Source organism: Cupressus sempervirens, chromosome 7 (assembly GCF_028749045.1).
Source record: "Cupressus sempervirens isolate cs-2001-9-10 chromosome 7, ASM2874904v1, whole genome shotgun sequence".
NCBI classification, from domain to species: domain Eukaryota; kingdom Viridiplantae; phylum Streptophyta; class Pinopsida; order Cupressales; family Cupressaceae; genus Cupressus; species Cupressus sempervirens.
Genome location: NC_143124.1, coordinates 872,085,040 through 872,104,761, shown reverse-complemented (window position 1 = coordinate 872,104,761; position 19,722 = coordinate 872,085,040). Strand labels below are relative to the sequence as shown.

Genomic DNA, 19,722 nt, shown 5'->3' with positions numbered 1-19,722 from the left:
GCTAGATGCCCAACTATCCTTAGCATATTCTGCCAAGATCATCTCTCTCCAATCATCCATGACTATCCCAACATCAAGCAAATGAGGCCTTCTAGATAAAGCATCTGCAACAATATTTTTCTTCCCTTTGACATAGGCTATGTCGAAATCATAGGCCTGTAATTTACTCACCCATTTCTGTTGCCTGTCATTAAGGTCCTTCTGTCCAAGGAAATGTTTCAAGCTATTATGATCTGTTTTTACTGTGAACCGGCTTCCCACTAAGTACTGCCTGAACTTAGCTAGCGCGTGCATGATTGCTAGCATCTCTTTGTCGTAGATGTTGTAGGTTCTCTCCACACCTCGTAATTTTCTACTCTCATATGCGATGGGATGTTTGTCTTGCATGAGAACAGCTCCTATGCCCTCTCCCGAGGCATCACACTACAGCTCAAAGGGCCCGGTGAAATCTGGAATGGCTAAAACAGGACATGTACTCATCAGCTCCTTAAACCTGTCAAAACAATCCTGAGCCCTCTCTGACCACTTGAAACTATCTTTCCGTGTCAAATCTGTATGTGGTGCTGCTATCTGTGAAAATCCCTTCACAAATCTGTGGTAGAACCCACAAAGCCCGAGAAATCCCTTGAGTTGTGAAGTGTTCCTCGGTGGCGGCCAATCCATAATGGCATTGATCTTGTCTGGGTCAACCCGAACACTTCCTGCACTAATAATATGCCCTAGATAGAGCAACTCTATCATCCCAAACTCACATTTACTCATCTTGGCATATAATGACTCCCTCTCTAGAATACTGAGCACTGTATCAATATGCTTCAAATGTTCCTCCCAAGTACGGCTGTATATTAGTATATCATCAAAAAATATCAACACAAACTTCCCCAACTGATCTCTGAACACTCTATTCATACAGGACTGGAAAGTGGCAGGGGCATTTGTCAACCCAAAGGGCATGACTAAGAACTCAAAATGTCCATAGTGGCATCTAAAAGCTGTCTTCTCCACATCCACCTCTCTAACCCGTATCTGATGGTAGCCGGATCTCAAATCAATCTTGGAGAAGTAGCATGCACCATGCAATTCATCAATAAGCTCATCGATGCGCGAGATAGGGTATCGGTTCTTGATTGTCTTCTTGTTTAGCTCCCTATGATTAATGCACATCCTCATTGTACCATCCTTCTTCTTCACTAATACTACTGAAGAAGCGAAAGGACTTTTGCTTGGCCGTATGTGCCCCATGTCAATCAACTCCTTAATTGCCTTTTCTATTTCATCCTTACATCTCTTCGGATGGCGGTAAGGTGTGATGATAACTGGCTTAGCCCCTTCCTCTAATTCAATAACATGCTCGATTCCCCTATCTGGGGGTCTCCCTGGAGGTATCTCACCAAACACCTTAGTATGTTTGGTTATTATTTTTTGTACATCAGGTGGATACTCTTGTTTATGCTGCGCTGTCATCTCAGGCATTACTCTAAACTCTGCTGCCCACTGCACCTGATCATGTCTAAAGAAACTCTGCATCTGCTTGAGTGACACCACTCGAAGTTTCCCATCTGACAAACCTCTAAGCACTATCTTCTTACCATTTGCCTCGAACCTCATTTCCATTTTCTCAAGGTTAAATGTAAACTCTACCAGAGACTTCATCCAGTTCATCCCAAGCACCATATCCTGATCACCAATGTTGACCACAAAGAAATCTCCTGTCATGTCATAATCTCCCAAACGAAGCTGCAAGTTGGAGATTTTCTTGGTACATTCAATTTTGAAGCCATTGGTAACCATCACCTTAAATCCCCTATGCTCCTCTGTATGTAGCCCTCTGCCTGTCACAAACTTCTCATCAATGAAGTTATGTGTCGCCCCTGTATCAATGAGTGCCACAACTCTCTGTCCATCCAAGGTTCCCCTAACTCTGAAAGTGACAGTCTCCTGTATACTTGACAACTAAGCTATCGTGCTATCACTGCGTGCTTCCTCCTGTGAAGAACTATCATCATCTCCATCTGACTCGGATGACTGCTCTGAATCTCCATCTACTGACTCTTCGGCTGAAAAGTACTCCATCTGCTTAGCTTTTGCTTTTAATGGACACTTATGTAACAAATCCCAAGGCTCTCTGCAATGAAAACAAAGCTTCTTCTTCCTGAGATCATTAAGTGTCTCATTGTCCAACCTCTTACTTTCCTCCTTAGCTAGCTGAACCTCTTTATGAAAAGGTTTCCTGTCCTTATCTTTCCTTGAAGGGAAACTCTTTGCCTGGAATTTATTTTTTGAAGATGAAGAGGAATCCATGTCACGAGCTTTTTTAATGACTTCCTGCAAAGTGGGAGGGTTGAGAGCTTTAATCCACCCTCTCAACGGATCAGCTAACCCATCCATAAATAGAACTTGTATCCTCCGTTCAGATACATCTGTTACTAACACTACAAGTTTCTAAAACTCTAAAAGGTATGTTTCCAATGATCCCCACTATTTAAGCTGAGCTAACTCCTTGAAATGGAGTTCTGGATCCTTCCTATCAAAACGTTCAATCAGCCTCTCTGTAAACTCCACATATGAGGTAATGTGTGCATGTCCCATAGTGACGATACCATGATGCCACCACTCGTGTGCTAACCCATCCAGATGAATTGCTGCATACTTAATAGCTTCTTCCTCGGGCATAAGGCTCAATTGAAAGTATGTGTCAAGCTTTTGAACCCAAGCTCTTGCTGTAGACTTTCCTGAGCCATCATAATATGGTAACTCAAGTCTCCCTACTTTCTTCTGTAGCTCATAGCTCTGGTTCCTGTCATGTCCACGTGGCATATGTTTCATCCGCACATCCATATACTCCCTAAAGGTAATTGCAGCAGTAAAATCTGGCCCTCCGGCTTCCCAATCTCTCCTCAACTGGTCCTGTATATCAGTAATCTGGGGCTCTGGTACGAGCTGCTCTGGAGCTCTAGGAGGAAATGTAGGAATCATGAGCCTTGAACCCACTGTTCTAACTCACTGGGGTGCATGACCGAAATTGTTTCCAACTTGTTCATCTCCATTATGTGTCCCATCCTGATCATTTCCATTCTGATTATTTCCTCCACCCATGTTAGCATTCAACCCCATTTGACGTGCCATCATCTGCATCATAAGATCCAATCTTTGATTCTGTTCTTGTGCCCTTTGTTCTGCTACTCGCTGACCTTGTACCAAGGTCTCTAATAACTGTAAGAATCTTTCCTCTCCAGGCTCTGGACCGGCATTCCCGCCTCCACCAAATCTTGTATTCCTGTCATCTTGGTCACCCATATTGCTGTCTTGATCAAAGAATACCTCCGCTGTGTCTGTATGACTGGATTCTATACCCCCCTGTACGGATGAACTAGACTGTTTGCTTTGTAGGTCTGAACTCCTACTTTGTCTTGCTCTGGTATTGCGGAAATTATAAGGCCCTTGTCGCATGCTCAAACATAAATGCTCTGATTTTAGTGTTTTGACATTTCATCAAACACTTTCCCCTCTATCCGCCAGTTCCAAATTTCCTATAAGACCTCCATAGGATGATAGGACTTATAGTTCTGATACCACTGTAATATCCTCCCCTGATTTGAACTTTGACTTGTAGAAATTTAACTTAAGGAATATTGTCAAACACTTTTTATGCAAACTCATAAAGCTGATTTCCTCAATAAATTGCTTTCCAATGAGTAGATTTACGAACAACTATGAAGTGACATTAAAATGCATAATACACATCATAACATTTTCACAAACACTTGGCACACATTCAACAGTATATGAAAAATCTGGAAACTCTTTCAATCTGCTGATAAAAGGGCGATTTTTAAATGTAGATGTGCACTTACAGCTGCCTTAAAGGCTGCAACAACTATTCAGACTTGTATTCAACAATTATTATGCAAAGTATCAAAATTTGACAGAAGAAACCTGGAATTAGTTGTCGTAGTATTTTGCAGATGTAGTCGACAGCCCTCCAAACTTCTAATTAGCTGGAAAAACAAGTAAACTTGATACCAACACTGTTCACGCCGTACTGTAGCAAAATACTGTTCATGCCAACTGTAGCAAAATACTGTTCATGTGGCACTATAGCAATAACTAACTTTAGATCTACACCTCAAACCCTTGTAAATTTCTTTATGTGAACGCCCCAAATGAAACCCAATGTGTTTCCTGAAGTGAAAACACCCTTGATCCTCCTGACTGTGTCTTCCAACAACGAAGAGAATGCTAGCAAAGAGGGATTCTGTCCTCCAAGCCCGATAATCAGATATCCAGCAACATAACATTAATCTTCATCCAAGCATACAAAAAAAAGCTCTTCCATTTCTTTTACAGTGTTCTCACAAGAGCTCAATCCTTCGTTTTCTCAATGTGGGATAAAACATAACTCCCTTTATGTACCTTATGTCTCCATTGTGTTATAAAAATAAATGGAACTCTTTTAATTTAAATATTTCCCACAAACTATAGTCTATGCACTAATAAAGTTAAATATTTAAATTTAACTTTATAAAATGGCTTTATCAATGCATAACAAATCTTATCAATGATAAATAAGTTTTTCTGTCGATTTTAAACAATTACCATCGACATACCATTGTGACTAAACGTCTGGCCATGTCCAAGATGACTTACTATAAATAGTAAGTATGCCCAAAGTTGCCCCAGAACCCCTCAGAAAGACCTGCAACTGAAACTGTCTAGGCCAAATTGCCTCTAAGCCCCTTTAATGTCCTAGTTAGCCTACGGGACTGTGGGGAAATAGGCTAACGACAACATCATGCTATGAATGCTAGAAAGGGGACATTACATAGAGAAAGAATATAGACCAACGTTCCTCTTTGTTGAAGCCAGACGATCCTCCATCAATGTAGCAAAAGAATTCCAAGTTAGAGTTAGATCCCGAAGTTTGTTATAAAAACTACCAGAATAGGCAAATGAAGACTAATTGCCTAGAGGAGTCGAAGGGCCAACGACTATACCAATAAGCCTGGACCGAAAATACAGACGAAAAACATAACTAGCCATTCTTGAATATACATGTATTATTACTATTAGTATATATTTTATATTACTATTTATAGTAATAATATTTATATTCATTAAAATTAAAGATCCTCAAATTTCAAATTCAATTTTTATTTTTCCCTTCTACATATCCTTGACATATCCATTATACATCAAGATGCAATTGATTGCTAATAATTACGTTATGTATATGAGAAAGGATTAAGGAAACTACATCAACGTTATGTCTTCCTAATTAGATGTAGGACAAAACCATAGAATCGACAACAACAACAATCGTGAATGAATAGAGACAGAATCTAACCTTTGTCTAGAATCAATCTCAAAAGGGTAAGAAGATTTTTGTATTGGTGTTCCTCATGGCTACTTTATTTGCTGCCCAGTGGCCACGGGTTCGATTCTCTCCACCTTCACCATTGTCCAACGTTTTAAATTTTAACCTTCTTCCTAAATCACATTCTCTTCATATCACGAGGAAACGGATCAAAATGACTGCGGTTAAGGCAGAGCTAAATTTACCCAGGGTTTTAGCAGATGCAGTGCAATCATTCCAGTTGTATCCGGCAACATGGGAATCGGCTATACTTAGCAATACACTAATTTTTTTGGCCGGTTCACCTTTACTTTTTGCTGGGCTTACCAAGCCTGGCATTGGCGCCGCTTTTCTTCTCGGAAGCTTGTCGTGGCGGGCATTTGGAAGCAGAGGCTTTTTCACAGTAGTTATTTACTACCTAATTGTAAGTTAAAACTTTGCAATTCATTGCGTTTTTCCCCCTTTAAAATTCAAGCATTTGCAACTTACAAGGGTGGAAAAGCTATTGCTGAAATTTTTTGGAAAACAGGATGTAGGAGATCATCGTTTTAGATCACATTTTAATATAAATGATCAAATTTGGAATAATTTTATTTCTGGAAATTCAAATATTCTCAATTTCGAAGGGCAGAGTTCTTCATCTAGGGATTCGCTATTATATAGTTCGCGATCATTTCTCTTACGTAATGTTTATGCCAAAAGAAAATCATATAATTAAACTGATTTGAATTATTCCAGAAACGCCTAATATGCTTCCAAGACGACTTTCTGTGATGGGAACTGGCTTAGCCTAATGTTATTCTAGGCTAATTAAAAAAATGCATGCACTCAGGCAAATATTAATTTAGGTTAATGTAATTAGTAGCTGGGGTCAGACTTCTCAGAAATAAATACTATTTTAAGAAATTAAATGCGAAGAAAGGATATTCTTTACTCTTGATCCAAGGCCAGGATATGAATGCTGGAATCTTGCAGAATCAATTTGTCACAGTTTGGGAACGTGATGATCTTGGAACACTTGTTACCTTGGACTTAAAGAGGCATAGGAAAATCTAATTTTTCTTTTTTGTATTAGATATAGTTCAAGCAAAGTACAGAATAAGAGAGCTTAAATCAAGATCCTTAGGTCATTGTTTTAACCCAAGAGAGCAAGTAATAGATAGCTGCTGATTCTATCAAAAGTGCAGCCTAAACAATCTTTCCACATATACTAAACAGATGCTAGCCTTCTATGAAAAAAACCGGATAGACACTGACTGATATACAATGGCAGTATACAAAAAGGTACTGCATTTAGGATCCATAGTAGCTGTGACTCTCACTGCATTTCTCTGAATTTTAATGTTCTAGTGGAGGTAACTCATGGCTTCAATGTAATGTCCCCAAGTGAGTTTGTCTATTTATACATGCATAAATCTATGCTGACTGTGCTCAACTCAATGCATACCAAGATAATAAACATAGGTAAATTAAGAATATGCTATATGTGAGCTAAGAAGTTCATGCTATTCCGGTTATGACTTTGGTCTAGAAGGAGTACTGAGATGCAATAGGTCGCTTTGACACCAAACTCAATGGTTCCCCTCAAGGTTTTGTGGATCCAAGCCCTTAAACCTTTCTTGGACGTGTCCTCAAGGTGCTCGGGGACGCTGATCCTTAACCTATCTCGGGAACGACCTGTTGGCTGGATTTACACAGGTTTCTCCCTTACTACATCCCTACTCATCTCCTCTACCTTAGAATTTATGGTGGCCTGAGCATGGATGCTAATAAAAGTAAATTCATTCTGATATTCCATTTATTGAAAACAAATAATATGATGCATTCCGGCCTCAGAGATATATGAAATTCTGTTCTATGAACTGAATGCCTTTTTATTTGAGTTGGTGATAATATTACAATAATAGACAGCTTCTATTATTATGTATTATAATTTAATGGTTATCTATTTGTAATCTTTTGTAAATATTAGAATGTTTCTAATATTCAGTTTGCTTGTAGTTAGCTGTTAGTTAGAATAGATTTTTTCTAAACAATCGTTTCCTAGGGAAACATCATTTATTCTTTTGTATACAATGATCTATTGTACACTATTAATAACAAGCAAGTATTTTACCAATTACTTTGTGATATGGTATTAGAGCAAATACTCTAAATTTCTTTTCAAAAAATATTATTATTTCTTGTTTGAAACTATCAGAGCAATATTTTTCAAAATTATTCTTTTTGTATTTGCTTTGAACTAGGGTTTATTTGCAACTTATGACCATTTTTCTTGCAATTGCCATCTGTATTTATTTGTTTTTTTTGTTGCTCGTGTTTGGTGAAAATTGCGCCATTTTTTTGCTAAAAATTGTGTCATTGTGCCACAAAGGGTTGTTTCTCTACTTGGTTCGTGCGTTTTCTGTTTGGCTTTCAAATGTGTTGCCATTTTTCATGGGCTTTCTTCTGCAAAACGTGTTTCTATTTGACGCCATTCCTGGACCAAGAAACTCGTGTTTTTCGAAAAAATTGTGGTTGCTTCTTTTCTTAAATTTTGACCCTCTGCATGGTCATTTTCTACTCTTTACAGGGGTCTAAGGTTTTTACCAATCCCTATTGTTTTTTTTGGAAAAAGAGGGGTAAAAATTTATTCACTAAAAGCAAAGTTACAAGGCAAAGGCCAAAGCCCAAATAGGCATTACATATTCCCGTCCTCTAGTAACATCTGATCAATGATCTCACAATACTCAGAAGGTAACTCATCCCTACCATTAATAACCCATCTTTCCCCATTCTCTGAAGCCCACTTTGCAAGACAATCCGCCACTTTGTTCCATTCGCGAGGGATATGATGAAAGGAGACCAATTCCAAGGAACTACATATACCAAGAATTTGTCTAGCCAGGGAGGCAAGTTGCCAGCTTACATCTTCCATCCTTTGGTTATTCAGCATATCCACCACAATCTGAGAGTCAGACTCACAGATGATCTTCTGCCACCCTAACGAACATCGATGCTCAATAGCAACTTTAATAGCTAGGGCCTCCATCAGATTATTAGAATGTTGACCCTTATAAACAGAGAGGAGAAAAATCGCACCACCATCATTATCCCTACCAATAGCCCCAATACCAGCATGACCTGGGTTCCCACGAGAGGACCCATCTGTATTGATCTTCAAGAAACCAGTTGGGGGAGGAGACCACCTCCCATCCCGATGCACCCGCTGCTTACCATGACTTGGTCTTTTACTGGGAGTACATCCTTGCCAGTTATCACTCAAGTTCAAATTCTTAACAATAACCTGATCCCCAGGATCAATATTGCTAGAAACATCACACTTTGCATAGATTGTCTCCTGGAGCCTATTAAGAATCAACTTCCATAATTGGGAACTTCCTAATTTGGAACCACAAAAGATTCTGCGATTCCTTTCTAGCCAGAGGTTCCAAAGAATGAAGATCGGACCCACGAACTAGGCAGTTTGTAAGAAGGAGGTCTTTGCAGGAGGTCTGCCCAAGCTTTCCCAAAACTCAATAACGGAAGAAGCATGAATACAACCATGACACCAAGCCTTCCACCATCTATGCCATATCTCCCTCGAAAAAGGGCAGAGAAAAAACAAGTGGGAGACACACTCTTCATTGTGCATACACAGAACGCAAACCGAAGGTCCCTGAAAATCTCGTTTGCGAAGATTCTCCCAAGTGAGGCATTTCTTCTGAGCCAACAACCATAAGAAGAAGTTACACTTGGGCCACGAAAAACTATTCCAAACCTTCTTCCACCAGTTCACTTCAACTAGACCGTGTAAGTTCCTGTAAAGAATAGCATAGCCCCACTGTATATTTACCTTTTGGACTAGGACTCCATGCCAAGCTGTCCCTCCCATTGAGAGAGCTACACAACCTATCCTCCAGAATTCGAGCAAGAAGGGACCGATCCTCATCAGAGCCACCCATCGGCCACTCTTGAGAATCCTTCCAGCAAGTTATCTCAACCTGCCCCCGGTGCTTAACAGTCTTAAAATGCTCCACTTTAAACCATCCTGCATCAGTGAAAGTATGGGAAAGGGGGAGAAGCTGGGGATAACTAGAGAGAATGGGAGGATGGCCATCCCATGAGTCCTGCCAAAACAAAGTATCCGAGCCTTTGTTACAAATCTAGAAGAGCCCCTTCTTAAGAGTATCCCAAATACAGGAGCCTTTCCCCATCAAAGGAAAACGAGGCACCTCAGAGCAATCCACACCAGGAAAGTACTTATGGGAAAGAATCTTAGCCCAATCTTGATCTTGATTGTTACACCAACGCCAGTATAATTTGGCAACCAAGGTCGTGACAACAAGAGCCATCGAGCGAAGCCCAAGGCCACCCGCATGTTTCGGCCTACACACATACTCCCACCTGACTAGGCTCCACTTTGAGGATAAGAGGTTGCCAGACCATAGGAATTGTTGAGATAAGGCATCAAATTCCCGCACAAAATTAGAAGGGGGGACTTGAACACAACACCTGTAAATGGGAAGAGATTGCACCACAGTCTTTAGCAGCACCACTCTCCCAGCCGAAGATAACCATCTGTAAGTCCAATGACTAACCTTATTCCTGAATTTATCCAAAATACCCTGCCAGTAAGCCATCCGCTGAGCACCTAAGACCAAAGGAACCCCCAGATACATCAGAGGAAGGGAACCAATTTGGAATCTAAGAATTCTGGCAATCCTATTCTGGATAAGCCGAAGAGTATTAAAGAAATAAATAGAGGACTTGTCTTCATTAATTCTCTGTCCTGAGGCTTTCAGATAGATATCCAAAGCTTTCCTAATATTCACTGCCTCACTGATTCTAGCCATGCCCATCAATCCAGTATCATCCACAAACTGAAGATGAGAATAAGAAGGAAGGTTCCTATTCCAACTCCAACCATGAATAAAACCCTACCGCACCTGAGCTTTTAAAAATCTACGAAGACCTTCAGCCATGATAATGAACAAGTAGGGAGATAGGGTGTCACCTTGCCGGAGTCCCCGAGAGGCACCAAATAGCTCTGAAGGCTCTCCATTAATGAGAACTGAGAAGGAGGGTGAAGTCACACAGCTAAGAACCCATTCGACTCATTCCACAGCAAACCCAAAAGTCAAAAGAACTTTCTGTAAGAACTCCCAACTCACTCGATCATAAGCCTTGGCCATGTCCAATTTAATGAACATAGCTTTCTCCTTAGAAGTAGCCATAGAGTGGACCGCCTCCATTGCTATCACAATTCCATCTAAAATTTGTCTTCCGTCCACAAAGCCACCCTATTCAGCAGAGATCAAAAGACCAAGAAATGGCTTGAGCCTCTTAGCAATCAATTTGGTGATGATCTTGTAAACAACATTGCATAATGCTATAGGCCTGAATTGATCCAGCCGATTAGCCCCTTCCTTCTTAGGTATAAGAGCCAAGAAGGTAGAATTTAAAGACTTCAGCATTTGTTTATTCCTGTATGATTCCTGGACCACGTCTAGGAGATCATACTTTATTATCTTCTAGAACTCTTGGAAAAACTCAATCGGAAACCCATCTGGACCAGGGGCCTTACCTTTCTTCATATTAAACACAATTTTCTCCACCTCTAGAAGTGAGATAGGTCTTAAGAGGTCATCATTCATCTCTGTAGAGACTAGGTGAGGGATACAATCCAATATATCCCGCTCCTCAGGCCCAACACAAGGATCCTCCCTAGAAAAGAGAATAGAGAAGTAATTGACTGCTTCCCTAGAAATATCTGCACAAGAACAAATCTGAATTCCTTCCTCTAAGACAAGAGAGAAGATAGAGTTCCCATGCCTTCAGGCCTTGACAGAGTTGTGGAAAAAGGCAGTGTTCCTATCCCCTTCCTGGAGCCAGACAATACGAGATTTCTGTTTTTAGAAAATTTCCTCTCGAAGCTCCCACTCTTCCAACTCCTTAAGAGCTAGGGACTCAGCTTCACTCATCTCAGAATTCAACCCTTGGTCCCGAATTTGACGAGTAATCATATCTAGCTTGGTTTGAGCAGCAGTCTTTTGGACATGTAGATACCCGAAGCACTGTTTATTCCATCTCTTGAGCCTGTATTTCACATGTTGAAGCCTCTTACTAAAGGTATACATGGCTGTACCATGATTTGGCATCCCCTCAACCCTCCAATCCACCATAAGGTCAGGTAAAGACAAGTCTTTGAGCCACATCAGCTGGAATTTGAAAGAGGGATTCTTGTTGACTCTGTATGAAGTGATGGAAAGCTTAACGGGCCAATGATCCGATCCCCTCTAGTCAAGAATTTCAGAGCTGGTGGTCCACCTGTTGTCTATCCAATAACAGGAAACCAAGAATCTATCAAGCCTTTCCGAGATAGCTTCACCCCCACATCTGCGATTATTCCAAGTAAATACACCATTAACTGGCTTCACATCAATGAGAAGGAATGAGCCAATCATATCTCTGAGCAAATTTGAGGACTGGTCCAGCCTGGCTAACCCTCCTCTTTTTTCCTCCAGGCTAATGACTGCATTAAAATCTCCTGCCATGATCCATGGGAGACTAGGTTCCAGGGATCTGATGAATCTAATATGGGTCCATAACTGGGATTTACTTGGAAAGTTTGTAGGAGCATAAATATTGGAAAAGAAGCATCTTTCTCCATTCTCAAGGCTAGTGGCAACCAAGGAAATGGCAGACCGATTGGAGATCCACCATAATGGGGAGACTTTCCTTGGGTCCCATAAGCACGCCACCCCTCTTGAACTATTCACGACACCCACCCCCTGCCAAGAGCCTTGGGGCCAGATAAACGCAGCACAATTAGCCAATCCATCCAGTGAAAGTTTAGTTTCTTGAATGAAGACCATATCAGGAGACTGAGACTCAATTAATCTGCGAATAGCCTTTTGTCTAGGGATGCTGTTCAACCCCCTTACGTTCCATGATATTACAATCATTTATGGGGTTGAGAAAAATGAGAATCAGTGGGTCTCACAGACCTAGACTCAACCAAATTTTCCCCCATTATCTTCACTTTCTCCTGATAAGTTTTCCTACCACTTTTTACTGGTTTGTCTAAAGGCCCATTTTTGAAGGGTTTTTGTTGAATGCCCAAAACAGTAGGAGCCTTATTATTTTTCCCATAGTTTGATGTCCCCTGAGACCTTCAGGATTCAGTGGCCACCAAAATTGGTTCCAGCAAATCCTGTGAACCATGAAGATCCTCGCTATCCTGAACAAGAGGGGGCAAGTCAATATCCAACTGCTTAGCTTGTAGGTCCCCTGTAACTGGAATCTAATCCTCTCTCTGCATATCTCCTTCTTGATTCTCATGCTGACCTATGGCCTTAGAAGAGAGCTCGAGCGGGATGCCTTCCTCTTGGATCATATCTCCAAGAGCCTCAAACCTGTTAAATGTGCCATCAGTCCGCCTGTCTGTCCAAGTTCTCTTCTTACCTTTGCCCTTATTATGAGATTTAACCTGAGTAAATCCCTCATTGTCAACGGGTCCATTAGATACCTTGGCCTTTCCCTTATCCTCCCTAAGGGGACCAGAAGCATCCAGAGAAGGGTTCTTATACCTGGGGCATTTACGAAGAAGATGCCCGTATTCATGACAAATTCTGCATCTAAATGGAAGGGTCTCGTAATCCAGCTGTTGAATCCAAGAAATAGACCCCAAACATATCTCCATAGAATTTGGCAATGGATTATTTAAATCAACTTCTACACAAATACGAGCAAAAGAAATTACCTTTCGATCTTGAGTCTGTGTAGCCGCTCCCACAGGTTTTCCAAGAAGCATAGAGATTGAGTGAAGAATATCTTCCCTCGAGAATTCCAATGGAAGTCTTGGCAAGCGAACCCACACTGGGACCCGAGAGGGGATTTCCTCGGCAGAGTTAAAGCCCATGTGCCAAGGCTTGACAAATAGCCCCACCTGGTTAAAGAAATAAGGGCCACCTTCAAAGGCCTTATTCCTATCCGACATGCAGGAAAAGATAACCATGAAGTAATTGTTAGCCGCTAACAAAATCTCCATATCTCCCTTTGGGTTCCACACACGACGAGCCCAAGAATCCAACACAGGCAGTGACAGGCGAAGGCCCAAAAATTTGCAAATAAGAGCATGATTGCTCCAGTACTCAACATCCTCTGAAATCTGTTCAGGTTTAATAACCAAGATAGGCCAGACCTCGGCTTTCTGCAAGCATCCATTAGTTTTTTGTAATCGGAGCTTCCCATATGAGGAGGATTCACCTTCCCCTGATTGGGGCTTACCCTTCTGAGCCATACTGCCAGCATGCAACCCTGAAGCTGACTCTCCCATCACCAACTCTCCACCAGAAGGCAAGGGAGAGGCGGCACAGAAATCCCCCATGCACCCCACACCCCGATTCAGCAAAGGAAGAGGGTAAGACGGGGCAAAAGCCCCTCAACCCCTCACCACCATTGACCCTCCCCACAGGCGCGGCAAAAGACAAAGCCGCGGCAGGCGCTAACCCACGGCCAAAGAAGGGAGGAACATAGTACAGGAAAGAGAAAAAAAGCCCAAGTTGCAACATGCAGCAGCCCCCGCACCAGAGGAACCCCGCTTGCAGTGGGCAAGGAAGACCGCAGGACGGGCCTGCGTGCCCTAGCACGGTAGACGCGCGGAAGGAACCTCCATCGCAGACCTCCGAATCCTTACCACACCACATATAATCACCAATCCCTATTGTTAATCCGCACTTAGTAACTACATTTTTTTGCAAATCCGCCATTATTTTAAAGCTTTTTTCAGACCCAGCCTAGGCTGTTTTTCAAAACCCTAATTTTCAGTATCAGATCCTAATTTCCTTATAATTTTTTGGTGGGTTTTTCAAGATCTCAACTGGGTTGTCATTCATTTTTTCTAGGTGCCTTGATTTTTGAGCGAACAAACATATCTAAAATCTGATAACATATTCCTTCTAGGTTTTTTAAGCTCTCTTCTGGGTATCTCTTCATTTTTTTTGGGATTTCCAAAATTTTGCATCGAATTTTGTACCTTCATAGCTTTTCACGTTTTCACTGGAAAACGTGCCATGGCATCTCTGACAAATATTCTGCTAGAGGGAAATTCAAAATTCAATGTTGGAATTATGGCACATGGAAGTAGTGAATGCTAACAATCTTTGAATATAGGAATACTGATCGGAATGTTTTGGGTGTTACACAACATACGACTTCAATAGGTACTAATTAGGATACATGGGATCAAAATAATTGGGAGGCGGTGGTGCTTCTCAAATTATCAATTGCTGATGATCAGCTCCCCCAGACTCCATCCGTCAAGACAACTGCTGAGATATGGGATTATTGTAAGAAACTTCATGAGACTTTTGACAAAAGCAAGGGCTTCTTTCTCAAGAACTCTCTGTTTTCTATTGTTAAGATGAGTGAAAATCGTGCTAGGAACAATTGAATAAAATTCAAGATATCTGTGATCAATCGCTTGCCATTGGTTGCAAGATGGAGGAAGAGGACATTGTGGTAATAACCCTCAAAAGTTCACCCAAGTCCTACGAGCATTTTATCGAGACTCTCAACATCACTTCTACTGGCATTGATCTGAAGTTCATAGATCTTTGCACACTTCTACTAGCAAGATCGTTGGAAACAACAATTCGGTAACAGCTCCAGCTCCACCTCCATAGAGCAAGCCTTTGCTGCCAAATCCTTTCAGAAGGACGAGGGCAAGTCTCATTCACTATAATATTCTCAGCAAAAGTCCTCTTCTTCAGCATCAAAAGTCTCCAAGACAAAGAACATTCAATGCAACTACCGCCGCAAGTATGGTTACATGAAGGTTGAATGTTGGAAATACTTAGTTGTCCAAGCTAAGCGATTTAGTTTGCACCCAAAGCAAATAGTGTAGAGCACACTGAGTAGAAATAATTTGCCTTTTATGCCTTCGTAGCTAAAAGACTTGCAGATCATGTGAAGTTGTTTGCTTGGTACATTGATTCAGGTGCCTCATCATTTCACCCACCATAGAGATTGGTTCACTGACTACTACCCTTTTTTCGATTCAGTTATTTTTGGTGGCAGGGAAGAGTACATTGTTGTCGGCAAAGGCAACTTTTAGATTGAGTTTGTTGGGAGGAATCTCATTTTGTTTGATGTGTACTATGTTCCAGGGATGGAACTCAATCTACTCTCAATCAATTAGATGCTACGACACTCTCCACTATTGGATATCACCTTCCATTCACACATCAATGCACTATCATTGATAGGATAGTTGGCTTGGAGGAAATGGTCTTTTCCAACTTGTTGATTCTGGCGATTCTTAAGACCTAGCTATGGCTGCTCAACGGTCTTTTGTTAGCTCACTTTGGCATCAACAATACAGGCACTTAAATGTGCATTATCTCTCTCAGCTTGCTTGGGAAGAGCTTGTCCTTAATTTGTTAGAGATTCAGACTCAGCTTGGAGTTTGTGATGAATGTCAGGTTGGGAAGCAACATCACACACCTTTTCTTGTTGGTGATTCATGGCACGTTTCTTAGGTACTTCAGCTTGTTCATGCTGATATTTGCAGCCCTATGGCTACTCCTTTTGTTCTTAGGTCCAAGTATTTTTTGTTGTTTGTTGATGATTTCAGTAGAAAGATGTGGGTATATTTTCTTAAAAAGAAATAAGATGTGTTTAGTGTATAACAAAAGTTTAATCCTCTAGTTGAAAAAGAGTCGAGGAAATCTATTATTACTCTTAGGATAGATAATGGGGGGGAATTTTGTTCTACTGAATTCTCTAGCTTCTGTGATATTATGGCATTATGCGCTAGTTAACCACACCCCACACACCACATCATAATAGTGTAGTTGAATGTTGGAACAAAACAATCACCAAGATGGCTAGATCCATGGTCCAACATAGACATGTTTTGAAGAAGTTTTGGGCAGAAGCAACTAACATTGCAGTCTATCTTTTGAACTAGTCACCCACTGTGGCGATCAAAGGTAAGGCTCTGGAAGAGGCCTGGTCATAGTTGCAAACTCAAAATCAAGCACTTGAAGGTTTTTGGCTCTCTTCCCTATCCTTGATGCGTAATACACCAAGTTAGATTCCAAGAGTCAAAACCTCATGCTTGCTGGATACATTAGTCTTCACAAAGCCTACTACTTGATTGACATTGAGACATCTTGTCTCCTGTATAGTGGGGATGCAGTCTTTGATGAGAAGTGAGGACCATTCATGCCCATTTCTCCTGTTTGTGATCCAGTAGATCAGCCTATGATGGCTCATGGTTTGGGAGTTTGACTTCAATTAGGTCCACTTGATGGGAGGGCTCCAACAACTCCTGCAGCCCTAGTTATACCAATGATTCCTGTACAAACACCTTTGGTTTCTCTTGCAGGATCACCTAAATTCGTAGATACCTCACCTATGTTTGATGTTGATTCTTCTGATGAGGAACCTTATCATAGAGCATCTCCTGATGCTAATGTTAGTCCTTCTCCTCTCTGGCCTAAGTGGCGGGCCAAGACACTTGCTGATCTTCGAGACGATGAGCTCATCGATTGGAGAACTGCTCAGAAAAAGAGGAAACCTATAGAGTTAGTCAATTTTTCTCATATGGCCAACATTCAAAGTGTGTTTGAACCTCAAACATACTAAGAGGCTAAAGGAATTGCAGAGTGGGAACAAGCCATGCAATCTGAATACCAAAGCCTGTTGAAGAATCACACATGGGTCCTTTTTGATCTTCCACCAAGGAACAAACACATTGGCTGCAAATGGGTTTACAAAATAAAATACCAGTTTGATAGTACTTTGGATAAGTACAAAGCTTGTTTAGTTACAAAGGTCTTTTCTTAGCGTCAGGGCATTGGTTATGAGGAAACCTTTTCTCCTACAACAAAGATGAGCACTATTAGATTAGTCCTAGCCATGGCAGCACAGCTTGGCTGCAAGGTCCATCAAATGGGTGTCAAGAGTGCTTTCCTGAATGGTGACCTACAAGAAGAGGTCTACATGATGCAACCTCCTGGTTTCAAGGTTGCTGGTAAAGAACATCAAGATCTTAGGTTATTGAAAACTCTCTATGGCTTGACGCATTCCCCTAGGGTATGGTACATGAAAATTGATAAGTACCTCTGTGATCAAGGCTTCTAAAGTAGTTCTTCACACTCAAATTTGTACATCAAGACTATTGACAATGACATCATCCTTTTGGTCATCTATGTGGATGATTTGATCATCACTAGCAGTTTGACATCCTTGATTCAAAGAATTAAACGTAGTTTATGCTAGTCCTTTTCCTTTGATATGACTGATCTCGAGCTCATGCATTATTGCCTTCGTGTTGAGGTTTGACAACAATCTTCTAGTATATTCATTTCTTAGTCCAAATATGTTAGGGCTCTATTAGACAAATTTTGTATGTAGGATTGCAAGCCTACATCCACACCCATGGAGAAAGGTTTGAAGTTATTGGCCAAGTCTGATTCTCCTCTAGTTGATGGTACTATATATAGGCAACTAATAGGTAGCCTCTTCTACCTCTCTGCCACTAGACCTGATATCAGTGTCGCAGTCATTTACATCTCATGTTTAATGATAGCTCCTAAGGATGATCATTAAATGACAACCAAGCGTGTGCTTTGTTATGTGAAGGACACTACAAACATGGACTTCTTTACTTTGGAGTTTTTATCCTAGACTCAATGGGTTCACAAATTCAGATTGGGCTAGTTCTGTTGACGATAAAAAGTCAAATTCTGAATATGTGTTCATTTTGGGATCTAGTGCCATCACATGGACCAGTAAGAAGTAGCAGACAGTTTTTCTCTCCTCCACAGAGCCTGAATACAGAGGGACAATTAAGGCAGGTTATGAATCTGTTTGGCTTCGTTAGATGCTTGGGGATATGTAGATGTCGCCAGTAGAACCGATCACTATGTTTGTTGATAACAAAGACATTATCAAATTAGCACGAAATCCAGTCTTCCACGATTGAACCAAACATGTGGATGTTCACTGTCACTACATATGACAGTTGGTTGAAGTCGGGACAATAGAAGTTGTAGTATGTTCCTGTAGTGGATCAGATTGCAGACATTCTCACCAAGCCTCTTGGTCCTAATAAGTTTGTCAAATTCAGAGGATAGCTTGCTGTCATGGATAGACTAACGATTAAGAGAGGGTATTTACGATAATAGATAGCTTCTATTATTATCTATTATGATTTAATGCTTATCTATTTGTGATTTATTGTAAATATTAGAATATTTCTAATATTTAGTTAGCTGTTAGCTAGAATAGAATATTTTTATTCGTAACGATCGTTTTCTAAGGAAACATCATTTATTCTTTTGTATATAATGATCCATTAATCATTGTTAATAACAAGCAAGTATTTTACCAATTACTTTGTAATAGATAATGATTATATATTATATCTGACTGTATTAGTTGCAGATTAATGGAATGATTCTTATTTATTTATATCTTTCAATGCTGCCGCGTAGATTCTAGTGTGGGGTTTCCTCATGATATTCCTCATGATTAATATAGCTTTTATGGTAGCTTCTTTCTTTCTATTCTTTGCTGTATATTTTAAGTGCAGATTTAATTGCTGCTTTCTCTTTTCCTCCGTCATTCCAGTTGTTTGAGGTTCATCATTTTTTTGTATCCCTGTTGTGTCTTTCCTGAATGCGAATCATTGCTTAGTTGGCCTCCACGTCACCTATCTGCTGAGCAGTCATTATCGGTGATGTTTAATAATTGTTGGCTCTAATCAATGGTCTTATTAGACCCTTGGTGTCTTGGTATACATGGGCTAAGATAATTGGATTATGGGGAAGTTGTGCTCTGTCAATCAGACAGCTAGTATTTTGACTCGAGCAGTAATTAATAATTTAAATTGTGAAACATAAAATTTATGAATTGCTTATTTGTTTAGCCCAACGTGTGTGTGTGTGTGTGTGTATGTATGTATGTATGTATGTATGTATGTATGCATTTAATTCATTTATGAATGATTACTATAATTATTTATTGTTATTTGATATATGCATAACCCATATTACTTATTTATTTATTCGTAATGATGGTCAATTTAATTAATAATATTGATGATTAATTTAAATAATAATAAAAATCTTGTTACAGTTAGGGTTATATTACATTCATGTCAAAATTCTATCCACTATTGATATGGAATCTCATTACATACTCTGTTCTCTTTGCCTCCACCTTTGTGCCTGATTTTTCGTTGTAGTTGTTTTGGAACTCCATTAATTCCATGTGAAAGGTGGGGTTTTTAAATTGATTATAAGACCATGTGTGGTCATATCTGATCTCCTCTTTAGTCAATGTCACGAAGCCATTTCTAAGCAGCTTCAAAAATT

The 19,722-nt window shown here is 40.4% G+C and overlaps 1 protein-coding gene across 1 annotated transcript in view; it reads left to right on the top strand.

Moving 5' to 3' along the window:
• The first annotated feature begins 5,288 nt into the window (after positions 1-5,288).
• The window catches only part of LOC149550228 (integral membrane protein (Protein of unknown function DUF92, transmembrane)), a 77,414-nt gene continuing 62,980 nt past the window's right edge, over positions 5,289-19,722 (top strand). The window contains exon 1 of the mRNA XM_089793325.1: positions 5,289-5,777. Coding sequence (XP_089649451.1) covers positions 5,400-5,777 — 378 coding nt within the window. The 5' untranslated portion in view covers positions 5,289-5,399. The remainder of the gene's footprint in view (positions 5,778-19,722) is intronic.